The sequence below is a fragment of the Numida meleagris genome, chromosome 2 (assembly GCF_002078875.1).
Source record: "Numida meleagris isolate 19003 breed g44 Domestic line chromosome 2, NumMel1.0, whole genome shotgun sequence".
Lineage (NCBI taxonomy): Eukaryota > Metazoa > Chordata > Aves > Galliformes > Numididae > Numida > Numida meleagris.
In genome coordinates, this window is record NC_034410.1 from 125440936 (window position 1) to 125455914 (window position 14979).

Here is a 14979-nt window from a genome sequence, read left to right on the forward strand (position 1 = left end):
GCTAGCTTGCTAGTAGGGCGAGGGGAGAAGATGGAGGGAGAGACTGGGAAGAAGTCATTAGCCAGTTTTTCCATTTCCCCAAACTCTGCAGTTATTGAAAGCAAAACAAACAAAAAAAAATCCACTTCAATTTACTTTCCTGTTAGTGTGCTCCATCGTTCATGCTGCATTAAAAGTTAGCAATTAATTACAAGGATTACATCAATGGCAGTAGACATATACCCACCTAATTCTTTTGAAATATACTTTTAAGTCACCATAAACATTGCTGTAAGCCTTTACTTATGAAACACTTGTAGGATGTAACTGATTCTAAAACAATAAGGAAATTGAGACCTTAAAAGGGAGCAGTTTTTAAAAATGTTTATTTCATAACTTTATTCCTTTCTACATGTGTTAATAATTAAATCGTTTTTAAGAATTTTTCAAAGTCCTGCATAGAGGCTTTGGCAATCTCTGTACAAAACACCTCATCGGGCAAGGACACTAGCTGGTCCAGAGAAATGTAGCTGGGCTGTGTTGGGTCATACTGGGCTCTTCCCAAGAATATAAGAAACATATGTCTCTCTTTGATTCGTAATAGCTTTGAGTTGAAAACCTAAGAAAGGAAGAAAGAAAGAATCATAAATTCGTGAAAGAGAATCTTTTAGGTAGTCTACATTTCAGACTCTGATGAATCTAAAATAAAACATTCTTCAGAAAACTGGACCAAGAAAACAAATAATTTACATCTTTCCTCCTCATTTTCATCAACCATCAAGTAGCTTGTATTTATATATACAATTGATTAAAATTCTAGAAGAATGTTTCAGTATAATGTACTGAGATGCATACACCAGGAAAATCAGGGAGTGATACAACTCTCTTGAGCATGATACTTAGTACGTTTATGTATAAAGATAACTATATGCTCTAATTTGTGTAATCACAGCCAAGGAAGTGGAGAAGACATCTGGAAACAGAGAAGAAGAATGCCTAAGCAGTTTCCCTCTATAATCAGAAACAATTTTACAGTCAGATTTAGATAAGCATTGTTATGGGGAAGAAAAAAAGAGGTGACAACCACAGAACAGTGGCATCAGAAAAGGTGAGTGGCTACACCTTCTTTCACAACACAATCAAAAGGCACAGCGCAGTGGTTCAAAACACCCACTTGTCTTCTGCACAGCAACGTCTACCTTTGAACATATTTGACATAAAAAGAATTGTAGACCATCAAAGGGTGAAAATAATGGTGAACAGCACCTACCATTTAGATTAACAGCTCACCTGAGGAAAACGAGTAAGCATGTTGTGGGGAATGCCCATTATGTTGTGCAGGTAGTCAAATGTCTGTCTGAGTCTCTTTTTACTTGCAGTTAAAATCTTGGGGGTTTTAAATGCAATCTGCTGAACTTCATTACGTTGAAAACCAAATTCAATCTGACAAACCTGAAAAAGAGAACAATATTCAAAAGTCAGATACAACAAAGTTAGCTTGTTTTAACATGCCAGTGAAATAAACTAATGTAAAATTATTCTATCTTCTACTACACAGTAATATGAATGCAATCCGTAATAATCTTTGAAGTTCTTTGAAGTCAGGGAGTGTGAACTGTTTATCACCCTGGATTAAAGTGTAATTTGTTTATAGAGTACTCTTGAAATTTAGATTACTTGTGCGAATGCTACCTATTTTTCAGTTTGTCTGAGATATGAACAAAAAAAAAATCTTGTATCTCAGTATGCGTGGCAGTTACAAGCATAAAAATTCTCCCATGAGAGTTTTTCATCAGTTCCAATACCAAACTTTCAAAAGAGACTGAGATATTAGTTGTGGAGCTGTTCAACCCAGTAAAACACAGTAATCAAAGTGACTACTTTTGTTTATGTGTTATTTCTTTTGCTAATGTATTCAAGTCATATTTTTTATATTATGGACTATAATTTCAATCCTAAACTGAAGTCTATTGAAAGAGCTGTGCAGAATGTGCACTGCATTCAGTTTATTTTACAGTTGGTTCATGTCTAAAGATAGATGTTTTTCTCAAAGCCTGCCTTGACTTTAATTATCATTTCTCAAAAGGAAAATAAAACACATTTTTTCAATAAAAACATGAGAACTCCTCCCAGCGTGCAGGCAGCAAGCAGTTCACTGAGTTGTTGATAAAGGAATTTATCATCCAAGAGCATCTCATAATTCAGCCATTTCTTCCATCCTCCAGTGACATTTAAAAGGAGCTTGCTTTCAGTCAAGAAGCGGGTATGCTTGCCAGTCATCACAAAGCAGACTTTGAAATCCAACTCAGGTACGTCTTCAGAGTTGGCAAAAAGATGATGCTTTTTGTTTGTCCAGTTTGATGTGATAACACTAAAGCTCTCCTGGCAAATGCAGAGTGAAGGGCCTGGAATCTGGGTTTTTAAGATACCTTCGGCAATTGCTTCCAGAGATGACTGTAATAAGGTCTTACAATTCCTGATTCTTTTTTATCTGCTTTATAAATATTTACCTATCATGGAAATACTAACCAAGTAAGACAGCATGCAAGTATGAAGAGATGTGTTTGCACTACAGTGGTGCTTTCCACAGATCTGAGTTGGCAGGGGTAGCTTATTGCATTACGAATTACAACTGAAAGTAAGACCTGGTGTTAAATCAATGGACACTTTATAGCTGGCTCCACTGCAGAGTTAATTCTGGCAAGTCTCTTCACCTTTTCTTTTCTACTCTGTGAAACTGAACAACAGTTTTCTGGACATAAATAGGGAGCTCATTTGTAAATTGCTTTGATTGTTTTTAGTTAATGTACTTGGTAATTCTCTACTCCACATGATGATTTCCTTACTGTGCAAGTCCTAGCTGTTACCAACGTACTCTGCATGATTCCCCCGACAGGTCCTGGTAATGCAAACTTCCCAGTTTTATTCTCTCAATGAATCTCTGATTGTGCTTGATGAGACCTTTAGGGGATGGATCTATGCTTGAGCTCACTTAGTCCATGATTGGTATGTTCTGACAATCAATGTCAACTGTAGCACTTGTTTCTAAGCAGCAGTGGGGGATAGCACTAGATTGCTTCCAAATGCTGCTAAATGGTTACACTTTCTGAATGCTGCTTGTCCACCCCCAGGTTAGAATATACAGGTCAGAATTCAGATTCTGAGTTGGATTCATCCAACCTCCTGAAAAGATGGTGCTTCTAAGTATCAGTACATTCCAACATCAAGGACCTAGAATTCCCTCTTCTCTCACCATACGTTTAAAGTAGGAATGCTACACCTCACTCTTCCTTGTAGGTAGACAAAAGATAGCTACCCAGAACTGAAAGTCTCAAAAAACGCATTCATTGTAATATACGGACTCCCCAGCCTGTGGAAACAATGTTCATTAAAAAGAAAGCACTGTTAATTGGAACAGTCTGCTACTTTCCAGTCTCCTCCCTTACCACACACACATTTCAGACTGCAAGATTCCTAGTGCTTAATGGTTTCAGAGCAGTGAGTCTGTCTGAAAAATTACATATTTTAATTCATAGTTATGCATTATAGGATAATGGGATTTCTCAAATTGTTAGACTACATCATGCTGTTTGGCCTAGCTGACTTTACAGCACAATAATTAAACCAATACATAGTTACATTTTCAAAGGGGAAAGGAGTCCCTGTGGGTTTGAAGTTATTTACCCAATGGTTGTTAATAATGACCATCTGCTATCAGACAATAGGTGTCAAATGCACATTTTGGCAGACTAGCTACCTGCCAAGAGGAAAATAATCAAAACCACATTTCTTCCTCCTAAATCTTCACGAACAAACCAAGTTAGCAAAAAACCATAGCAATTAAGAAGAAAAAAAGAAAAAAAAAAAAACAACCGAAAACCAAAAAAGCCCAAGGAACAAGCTCTATTTTTCACTCATTGTAAAGGAAAGGGTAACAATCTGTGTCATCGGATAGCAAATTTTGGCAGGAAGGGAGCCAGATGAAATTTCTAACCTACATCAGAATAGAAGTCAGAACAAGACATTGTTCCAAGTATGCTGTATGCTTACAAAACCATAGAGGAAAAAAAGCTGTTTGACAAAATGCTCAATTATTTTCTGTCTTCCCCAAAATTATTTCATGAAATTCTTTTTGTACAGGATTCTCCTCCAACAAATTTTATTTTCAATCAACTCTTAAACTATGTGGATACAGAACACACTTTCAACATCTACTAATAAGCTTACCTGAAGATTCTCTTTTACAGGCTCTAATTTGCCAGTCAGCAGCCTAGGAAAACGAATTACCAGATCCTTTGTCTGCAATTAGGGAAAACCCACACACAAAAGGAAGATTATTATTGACAGCATGCCTACAAACCTATCTATGAAGGAAAAAATACGGATCCCAAACAAACTCTATTTTGCAATTAAAAGAGGAATTAACTTTCACCTGCATTTTATTAGATCACTAATACAAAAATGAGTACATTTTTTGCATCTTGATAAATTAGATCTTCATGCAAAATCAAACGTCACGTTCATTTGGATAACAAAAAAAATACCATAGTCGCTACAAAACAGACAGGTAGATAGAGTAAAAGCATTCCCCAAAAGGAGAAAGCATACTGAAGAGCCCTTCCTCTTTCTCTCAGGCTTGAGTTGTTTTTCTTCATCTCTTTAAAAAGAATTAAGCAAAACACTACCTGATAGAGGCTATAAAAGAATTTTTCAGCTGCACTACTTTATCTATGTCAGGATCTACTAACACCATAATATTATGGAAACACAGGAAATTACTCCACATGTCCTGAGTCATGGGAGTACTTGTCATCCACCCCAAGTACAAGGCAGTGACTAAACTATTTTCCATAGACATCTCTTACCTGAAGCCTGGAAAGACCAAGAACAGGTATTGTGATAGCTCTGACTATTTAGCTAAGGAAGCCAACAGAACACAAGATTCCACTTGAAAGCTGACGTTTATTGTCACCACCAGCTACTGCAGAAGACTAAACACTGCCCACTCATTCTAGGAAGCTTAAGCTACTAGTTCTTGTCAAAATCCCAAAGCGTGGTGCTAAACCTTCTAAGCACCTAACATGGTAGTGCTCTGAGATGCGGTCTCAAAGATTACTCTTGGCGAACTGAGCACATGACAGTGTTTAGTTTGATTTGTATTTGGAGAATAGACTATTTTTCACTGATGAGTTAAGTATGTTACAGTATCTTGAAGAGACGAAAAGAGACAATCTGCTCAAAGTTAAAAAGCTCCATACAGTTTTCAGCAGTGCATTCAGTCCCGTGAACCACCACAAGTAATAAAACTGGGTACACACATGCTTGTTTGACAATATCCTACAGCAGATCATCTTTGAGAACTGTAAGATTCAAGTCTTCAGGATTTTTGGAATATTAAATGTCCTTATACTTTTTTAGAAGGCTAAAATCATGTTATTCATCCTGTAATTCTCTGCATTACACTGGTAATGTCACTAAAGTTTATGATGACAAATGTAAGTATTCATGTTCTAAGGCCAGAGAGATGTCACTGACAAGGTACTTAAAGACTTCAGAGTACAGATTTTACCTTTTTTACACTGAGGCCAAGTTCATTTTTGAAGAAACCCAGTCTGTTATCCAATCTTTCCACTGAAAACAACAGCAAATATGGAGCTCTTGAGACCATCTGAGCAATTTCTGCATTACCAAATTTTTTTGATTTTAGGTAAGCCACTCTAGAAATGGAACAAAAACAAAATAAAATCCAGTGATGAAAATTTTATTGCCTCCATTTATTCAGTACTTGTTTAAATTCCTCAGTGATATCTTATAAACGGACAGATGTTCTATCATTAACATGCAACTCTGCCAAAAATAATTAGAAGGAAATCTGCAGTTATCATAAAAGCAAAATACCGTCCCTCCCAATTAATTAGAAGTTAAATAAACCTCAGAGCAGAATGTCAATACTGAAGACAGATTTTAATTCCTTCCAGCTGTACTTAAGCAGATAACTATGTTAACCTACATTTAACTACCAGCCTGTCTCCTAGATTACAAACACATTAATAGATCATCATAGGATGTGGACAAGAAGATATACACAGCGTGTTGCTATTTTAATGAATTCCATTTCTACTGCTGAAAGAACAGAGTAGTATTCCTCATACATCTCTGTTTTGCCAATAACACTGAAGAAGAAATATCATACAACAATGCCACCTGTAAAGACATTGTCCAAAGACACTTCTAAATCAGCTGAAGTTCCTTCTGTTACAACAGGTTCCGATTTTTTTCCAAATTTCATGGAGTTTGAGGTGCAGAGGTTGGAGGCCTGTAACTAGCAGTGTTCCCTAAGGGCTGGTGCTGGGTCGGGTCTTGTTCAACATCTTCATCAGTGGCCTGCATGAACGGACAGAGTTCACCCACAGCAAGTTTGCTGATGATACAGAGCTGGGAGGAGTGGCTGACACACCAGAAGGCTGTGCTGCCATTCAGTGAGACCTGGACAGACCGATGAATTGTACAGGGAGGAACCCAATGAGGTTTAACAAGACCAAGTGTACTCTTGCACCTGAGGGGGAATAACTGCACGCATCAGTACAGGTTATGGGCTGATCTGCTGGAGAGGAGCTCTGCAGAGAATGACCTGAGTGTTTTGGTGAACAACAGGTTGGCTATGAGCCAGCAGTGTGCCCTTGTGGCCAAGAAGGCTGATGGTATCCTGGGGTGCATTAAAAAGACTGTGGCCAGCAGGTCGAGGGAGGTGATCCTCCCCCTCTACTTTGCCCTGCTGAGGCCACATTTGGAATACTGTGTCCAGTTCTGGGCTCCCCAGTTCAAAAAAGACAGGAACTCCTAGGAGTCCAGTGGAGGGCCAAAAAGATGATATAGGGCCTAGTGCATCTCCCATATGAAGGAAGGCTGAGTAACCTGGGCATGTTCAGCTTAGGGAAAAGAAGACTGAGGGGGGAGCTGATTAATGTTTATAAATATGTAAAGGGAGGTGGGAGGCAAATGGATGAGGCCAGGCTCTTCTAGGTGGTGCACAGTGATAGAACAAAGAGTAGTGGTCTAAAACGTGAACATAGGAAGTTCCATAAAAACTTCTTTATGGTAAGGGTGACAGAGTACTGGAACAGGTTGCCCAGAGAGGCTGTGGAGTCTACTTCTATTTAGATATTCAAGACTTGTCTGGGCACCTACCTGTGCAACCTATTGTAGGGTACCTGCTTTAGCAGGGGGGTGAGACTCAATGATCTCTTGAGGTCCCTTCCAACCCCTGCAATTCTGTGATTCTGTGAATTCAGTGAAAGTGAAATCCTGTTTCAAGCACTACTGCAATATTACTGAGGGGTCTGGAGCAAACGTCTTATGAAGAGCAGCTGAGGGAACTAGGATTGTTTAGTCTGGAAAAGAGGAGGCTCAGGGGAGACCTTATTTCTCTCTACAACCACCTGAAAGGAGGTTGTGGTGAGGTGGGGGTCGGCCTCTTCTTCCACGTTGGTCATATAAGAACTGATTTTATCTGACAGCAATTGAAATACTGTCTGGACTGTAGAATGTTCTGCAGAAGCAGATATTCAGCAAATGATGCCCACTATTAGAGTGGAAAAAAAGGGCTGTATTAAATTATATATTTTTGAGAGAAAAAAGTAGAAATGCCTTCTAGTCACTATATCCCCTTCCATAAAGTCTCAGAAATTAGATCACCATATGCCAAAAATCTCTAGAGAGCAGATGTAAAAATAAGCTCCAGAGGACCAATTCCTAACTAAGCAGGCATCTCAACTCAAAGGATAACAGCCTAGTCTCCAGGCAATGCTGATGCTACTGGCTACAGTAGCTTCAGAGACAAAGAAAGACGACAAGGGAGAGAAATATGGGACACAAAAATAGAGAATTATTCCTTCATAATTTATCTCATTATTTTTTGAATGCTGCAGCTTGGCTGTGCTGTACTTCTTCCATTCTATTTTTCAAGGGTATATCTGTCAAGGATCTTAAAAACATAGCTAAATGAGCAGTCAAAAAAACCAAAAACTTTTGGTTGTTCTGATTCTTCTCCTTTTGTTTTCTGGTAACAAGTTATTAAAACTCACACTTGAAGCACTTCTGTCCAACCTGGAAAGGCAAGAATTTTAAAAGGGGGATAGCAAGATTGTAATCAGCTGACTCTTCTAGACAGTACATTAAAGAATAGTCATTCAATCTGACCAAGGGTTGAGATAACTTTGTGAGTATTGGCACCAAGGTTAGCCCTCATTCTTACTGCAGGGGTCAGCAGTTCTATGTAGCATGTTAACAGTTTTAAGTCATCATTAACAATACCATAAAAACAAAGCATCTGGTGCAGCTGCAGTACAGACACTGATTTGCAACTGTCAGAATTGTTATGAATTATGGAATGTTTTGACTTTTACAGCGTTTATCCGAAGTCAAATGCCAAATCTATGAAAATTTCTGTTTTGTTTCCTGGCAATGTGGAATCCATAGCAATAAAACATTCCAGAGTGATGTAACCGATACCATGTCCATCTGTGATGGAGTGTTTATATAAAGGTGATACTTAGCTTTCAAAAGACAGCTATTTGAGACATGTTCAGCCTCTGCGGAATGCTTACCTTAAAGTTAGCGGAAAGGCATTCATCAATGCCAATCCGAGATAAATTTACTGAAAAAAATCAATCTGTAGAACATGAATAAGAAATGGGATTGCCCTGTTCAGCCCTAATCTCACTAACTGACCTCTGCCACAGAACAATCACTGAAAAACAAATCTGATTTCGCAGGTGAGTTACAATCCTCACTGTAGCAAAACTTACTCTCTTCTGGAAAACATAAGCAACTCAAGACAATCTCAACTCAAAGACTACAGCTGAAAAATGAACGAGGTTAGTTTTGCCTACTGTTTCCAAAATGACACTTAGTGAACAAGCAGATGGAAGAACAGAGGAAAAAGGAGAAAAAAGTCAAGTCTAGTTTAGACCTGAGTATGCTAGTATACTTGTTTCCATAAAGATGTACTTTCAGATTTCTGTCTTGGAAAGCTACTACATACATAATCCAAGCAGACAGACCTTCTGGCTTTGGAATTTCTACATACTAGGATATTGAGTTTTTTTACAAAGCACGTATGCATGCACACGAGTTGTTCTGAAAAAAAGTATTCAATTAAGGCAAGCCTGTCTGAGGTAATTTTCACAATCAGTGTCCATCTCCTGCAATTTTTTTTTGGTCTATAACCAACACACCTAATGAAAGTATGGATCAGAAGTATTAAATCACTCCATTTCAGAATCTAACGCATACTACAGATAGGTAACAAGCAAATACAGCTGAGTAAAGAAAGCTAGAATATCTATGAATACAAGATAAATCATATAGTTTGGTGGCATCCCACCTGTAAACATTTGGAAAGAAGCAATAAATGAAGAGAATAAGGAGAAACTGTTTCTATCCATAAACCAACAAGGAGAAAGATTGGCACACAGTTACAAGTCATCACATCAGCCCTGTGGCAAGGAATATTTGCATAAAAAAATACACACTAAAACCTACATTCAATTACTTTGGATAAATGAAGAACTAAGAGGAGCTCTTTTTTGAGGAAAAATATATTAATGCTACGTACTATCTTAAGTATCTTGAGTATTTTTGATTTGGGATATTTAACTTTAGGAAGGATTATGTTTAAAAGTGATGGGTTCCCTGTCGCAGATACAAACTTCATCTTTAAAGTTCTAGAAATAATCCTCCAAAGTTAACAACCTAAAAATACTAAGGACAGACTTCTGTGAATATATATTCACAGTTACCACCATTATGCCATTATATCTCTAGAACTGACCAAAGAATTGTTAACGAAATAATTACTGTTAAAGAGGATGTTCAACTGTTGGCAGAGAACAAGCAATACTATTAAACAGCTTGATTCAGACAACACTAAAACCAACAAAATTGGCAGTCAGACTGGCAGCTTCTGACACAAATCCCATCACTTTACAAATCATGCTGCTGGAGAAACAGGAGTATATACGTACATTTATCTTATTTCTTCAGTGCTTAGTTTCAGTCAAGTAGCTATTATATTCAGAACACAGTGTCTTCTGAAGCATATGTAATCAAGGGACAGTCTCCTTGGTAAGTCAATTTCAAGCTGCTACAAAAAGAGATAGTCTTTTCTGTTTATTCTCCTTTCTGAAGTATGCGTCTCATCTTTTTATGGAGATATGGCTTCACATCTCATTAAGTCAGATTGAAAACTTAAGCAGTAAAATTTGATATAATGGTCATCATTCAAATGGATCAGGGTGCTGATGTATGATACCACCAGGTGTTAACGCTGACTGATGGGAAAGGAACGTGAAGCCAGGAGCTGAATGTAAGCTGCAGCAACACACGTTCAGACAAGCTTAAGCCAATTGGGAAACTTCAACCCTGGGGCCTTAGCACTCTGTTGATACTTTACAGGCATACCTTGTTTCTAGAGCTTCCAGATCTTCACCAAGGATGTATGGATTTTTGGTCAGGAACGGTCCCAGTTGATTGTCTTCTATACCCACATCCTTCAGAAACAGAAGTATTTTAGTTATATCTTTTTCAAAGTCCAAGGTCAGTAAGAGTTGACCTGCCTTTTGACGTTTCTCCACTTGGGATAAGTCAACTCCTACAACAAATAAAATGAGAGATTGTTTTAATTAAACACAGACCTGATTTCCTATAAATGTTTCAGAAAGTCATGCTTAAGTTTCTAAGGAGTAATATATATATATATATATATTTGCTCTTATTTAACATACTTTGCTCAACACAGTAAGGTCATCATACCTGGTATATTATGGAAATGTTCCACATAAAACAAGCAGATTGTTTTTGCTCTTTTGCTAAATTTGTTTTCTGAAGGGAGACATCTCCAGTGAATCCCACTCGAGCACGCTAGTATGTCCCACGTGCACAGACCTGTCTTGTTGCACAGAAACACATACAAGGAACTCCTAACTCCATTACACAAGGGAAGGGGACAATTTCGCAGTGAAGTGCCCTTGGTGTGTGACTAACACATAGCAAATTCTTATTGCATAGGCCCAGATTTCTCCCTCTCAAGTACGTATTTCACCAACCTTCTTTTAGTATTCCTTAAACTTTTGGGTAACAAGGAAGGCTCCAGCAACCATGAACTCAGCTATTCTTTTTGCATGGCCCAAATGCTTTTTGATCAAAGTAAGGTGCTCTCCCACATCTTCCTCCTTTCCTTTTCAGTCTACTGTGTCCCACTTCTACAGTTCTGCATAGCAACCGCTCTCCTTCCTAGGTTGGAGAGCTGCAGTACTTTTTGCAGCAAATTAAAATATCCTTACTCAGGCAAAAATAAAAGACAAATGAAGTTAGACAAGTTACACAAAGAGCTCCCTATTTCCAGAAGCTCTGGGAGATACACTATGGAACTGGAGCTGGCCAGCCTTGTTTTCAACTAATTCAGCATTGCTGTAAGTCATGCAGGCACCTGTCTTGTTCCATTCACCCTGCAAAACATTCTGCTGCCCTTCTTATTGGTCACTGTTTCTACAGCCTGAAATTTTCAAGTTTACAAAGCCACCAGTAAGATCAAAACACGAACTGCAGAACCTCTGAAGCTTCAGGCACAGAGAAAACACGTAAACAAAATCACACATACCTAGATGGACAAGCTTGGTCAGGGTTTCTGAGTGATCAACATAATCTCGAAGTGTGGAAGACTGAGGGGGAAGAAGTGGATCTGCAATGATCTTCACAGCTTCTTCCTCAGAAATCTCCTCCAAAGCAGATGAAGGTGGAACGTCATCCCAGTCTAATAAATAAATACAGAAGATGAAGGTGCATTTTGTGAATGACAAAGCTGCAGCTCCCCTCAAATGCTATGGAGATCTCCTCAAATCCATTTCAAAATGCAAGAACATTTTGCAAGAGATGAACAGCTAATCTATCGTTATTTGAAAGTACATGCAAACAGACTCTGCTCCCAGTTTTTGCCTCTGTGATATTTCCTTGTCACTGTCCATCAGCTCTTGCTCGTAAGGCTAAATCTGAGCGAACTGGCCAGCAAGACTGCCTTCAGCCTCCCAGCTTCATCACTGCAGACAACAGATCACATCACCTTATTGAAAAAGACTTCTTTCTTGTCTTCTCAGATGCATTTTTGCCTGATCGTATCCAGACCAAAAGCTACTGGAAAGATTATTTTTAATTACCTGGTAGGTCTACTATCTTGCACCTCTTCTGAATACAATGCTTGAACTGCAGTTTTTAATTTTCAAGGTATTTCACAGCCAACTCCAATTGTGCTATCATGTCTTAACCATTACAGAATGGCTGCTGACTGCCACCACCTCTGACAACTAAAGAAATTGAGCTCCATTTCCTACTTATTAACGTTTCCAAATAAGCACCATTATGTTTGCTTCCACTAACACGTTCAGTCACACAACTTGGTGTCTTTTTTGAAAATATTTCCCCTAAATTCATCTATTTCTCAACTGACAGGATCTCGCAGCTGGTAAATCAAAACTGCTGTTTTGAAGGCTGACCATCAGCACTCACCTCAATTGTTCAACTGACTACTGATGAGCAGCACTATTTATAAACTCCTCAGGATGGGGATTTTTTGCATCCTGTACCCTACTTAGCACAATGACTTCCTAGACACTTGAGTGAGACTCTTCCGTGGCAAAATACACAAAGCTACGCCTGAACTATGAAGACAGGTTCCAAAATAAGCAGGAAGATTCTATTGTTCTAGGAAGAGTTGCATAGACTAGCTCAATTGTTGTAGCTCTTGCCATTTCGAAGCGTCGGCAAGAAAAGCACAATAAAACATTTTTAGCAACACTCACATCTTAAACAATAATAAGAGCTCTCTAGGAATCTATACGGATATGATGCATATCCTTTCAGGAACAAATCAATATCTACTACGATTCATTCTCATACCACAGATGCATTTTTTTTGCCTCTCAAAGTTTTTTAAACTTCCTATCATATAACATCTGAAATTAATAAATAAATCATAATTAAAAAAATAACAGTTGTGTCTCTCCCATTATGCACTGCCAACTGGGCAAATTGCTCCACATACTTGCACAACAGTAAGTGTGCCTGCAGATCAAAATCTGGCACATGAACAGACTGTGCTGCAGGTGCAGAGACATATAAGCTGGCTGACCTGTCAGATCTGGTGCTGCACAGTTTCCAGAACCAGCTGCACAAACACAGATCTCAGCTGCATCTTTGAGCCACCCCAAAAAATAAGCTCTGTAGGATCCAAGCTGTCTGAGCTCAAAGCTGAATTTGAACATACAAGACTGCCTAATAACTCCAGGTCATGTTTCCTTAGCATACTAACATTATTTTCAGATAACAGTATTTTTTATATTTTAATCCTCACTCAGATATGAATATAAAAAAAAAGGCCACTCTGAAAATATTTAGTAGAGAAAATTGAGGCTCATCCTCAGCGCGACAACACTAAGTACTCTCAGGACTCTCCTGTCCCTCAGGAGACAGTCTGACAAGCACTTCTCATTATGGCAGTGCTTCACACTCTGCTGTCCCTTGTTGCCTACTCTGGACCAACCCTCAGTGTTGTGTGAACTGCTTTGGACTGGTTTCCCCACCCCTGCTCATCTGCTGCAGGTAGTTATGAAAATAAAAGGTCTTCAGGGCACTGTCCCAGCCCAGCACATTACAACTTTATTTTGGATTAGCGCTATTTTTGGATTTTGGATTTATATGCTACGGAGCTACCGCAGGAATTCTACGCTAACTATGGGGGTAAAACCAAGAGAAAGTCAGGAACTTCAGATAAACGTTGAGAGCTGCTCCAAAAGTAATGCCTCCTATTTTATTCTGTTGGCCTGCGATGTCAGAGGTGGATGTTGGTGGTATGGCAGTAGAGGCTGCACCTTCCCACCAATACCCCATTACATGCCGTTGCTGTGTGACAGATGCCAGCAGAGGGGCAGTCTGACAAAATGGCGTCTAACATGGAAGTGTGAATGAAGCAAAGGTGTGTCACTGAATTCCTCCACGTGGAAAAAATGGCACCCACTGACACTCACTGACGCTTGCTGAATGTTGATGGAGACAAGACAGTGGATGCGAGCACAGTGAGGCGGTGGGTGGTGCATTCCAGCAGTGACATCAGCAAGTTACCTCCACTGGTGCAAATGCTTATAAGTGCTGTATGCAGGCTCTTCTTCACCACTGGCAAAAATGCACAGCTAACAGCAGTGACTATGTTGAAAAACAGTGCTTTGTAGCTGAGAATATGCTCTATCAAATAATTATTGTGCTCTTCATACCTGTTGTAGTTTGCATGGAAATAAATAGGAGGCATTACTTTCAAAGCAACCTATGTATTTTAGTTAAACAGGTCAGAAAAAAAAAGAGCAGCAATGGCAACACTTAAAGCATGATTTAGTCCTGCAGAAGAAACAGTTTCCCTGAGGCCTCTTACCTTCATACAATTTAGCTGTGCTCAGGTCAGAGACTGTCTCTGGTGCCGCCTGCTCCTGTTTTACTGCTACGGACAAGCTGCTTCTGGGAGCACAGCCCTCGCCCTTGGCACGGGACGGCTGAGCACCGTCTGCTACAGATACGTGCAGCCTCCACGGAAGAAGCCTGTGCCCAGAGAGCAGCGCAGGCAGCGGGGCCGCCCCACGGCACACCCGCGCGGCACCGCTGCGGCTCCTCGGGCCGAGCAACCCGGCAGCGCTCAGCCATCCGCAGCGGGCGGCCTGCCGCGCCCACACGGCCATCCGCTGCCACTGCCCGGCGCCCTGAGGAGCAGAAAGGACGGGCGGACGGAGCGACGCGGGCGCCGCGCTCACCTCACCCACGGGGCAGCATAAAGGCCGCGCTCGCAAACCCCGCCGGCCTCCCGCAGCCCAGCAACCCCTGCGCGCAGCGAGGCGGCATCGGGGAGGAGGAGCGCAGCCGCTCGGGAGAGACCACTAGGGAGCGGGGAGAGGGGCAGCAGGG

General features: G+C 40.0%; 1 protein-coding gene across 1 annotated transcript; it reads right to left on the reverse strand.

The window, feature by feature from the left end:
* MTERF3 (mitochondrial transcription termination factor 3) lies at positions 348–14930 on the reverse strand. The gene is made up of 7 exons (XM_021385801.1): positions 14456–14930; positions 11639–11791; positions 10441–10630; positions 5549–5696; positions 4207–4278; positions 1270–1431; positions 348–598 (listed from the first exon to the last, which is right to left on the reverse strand). Exons 1-7 carry the CDS (start codon positions 14754–14756, stop codon positions 404–406), a joined length of 1221 nt encoding a protein of 406 aa, XP_021241476.1. The 5' UTR covers positions 14757–14930; the 3' UTR covers positions 348–403.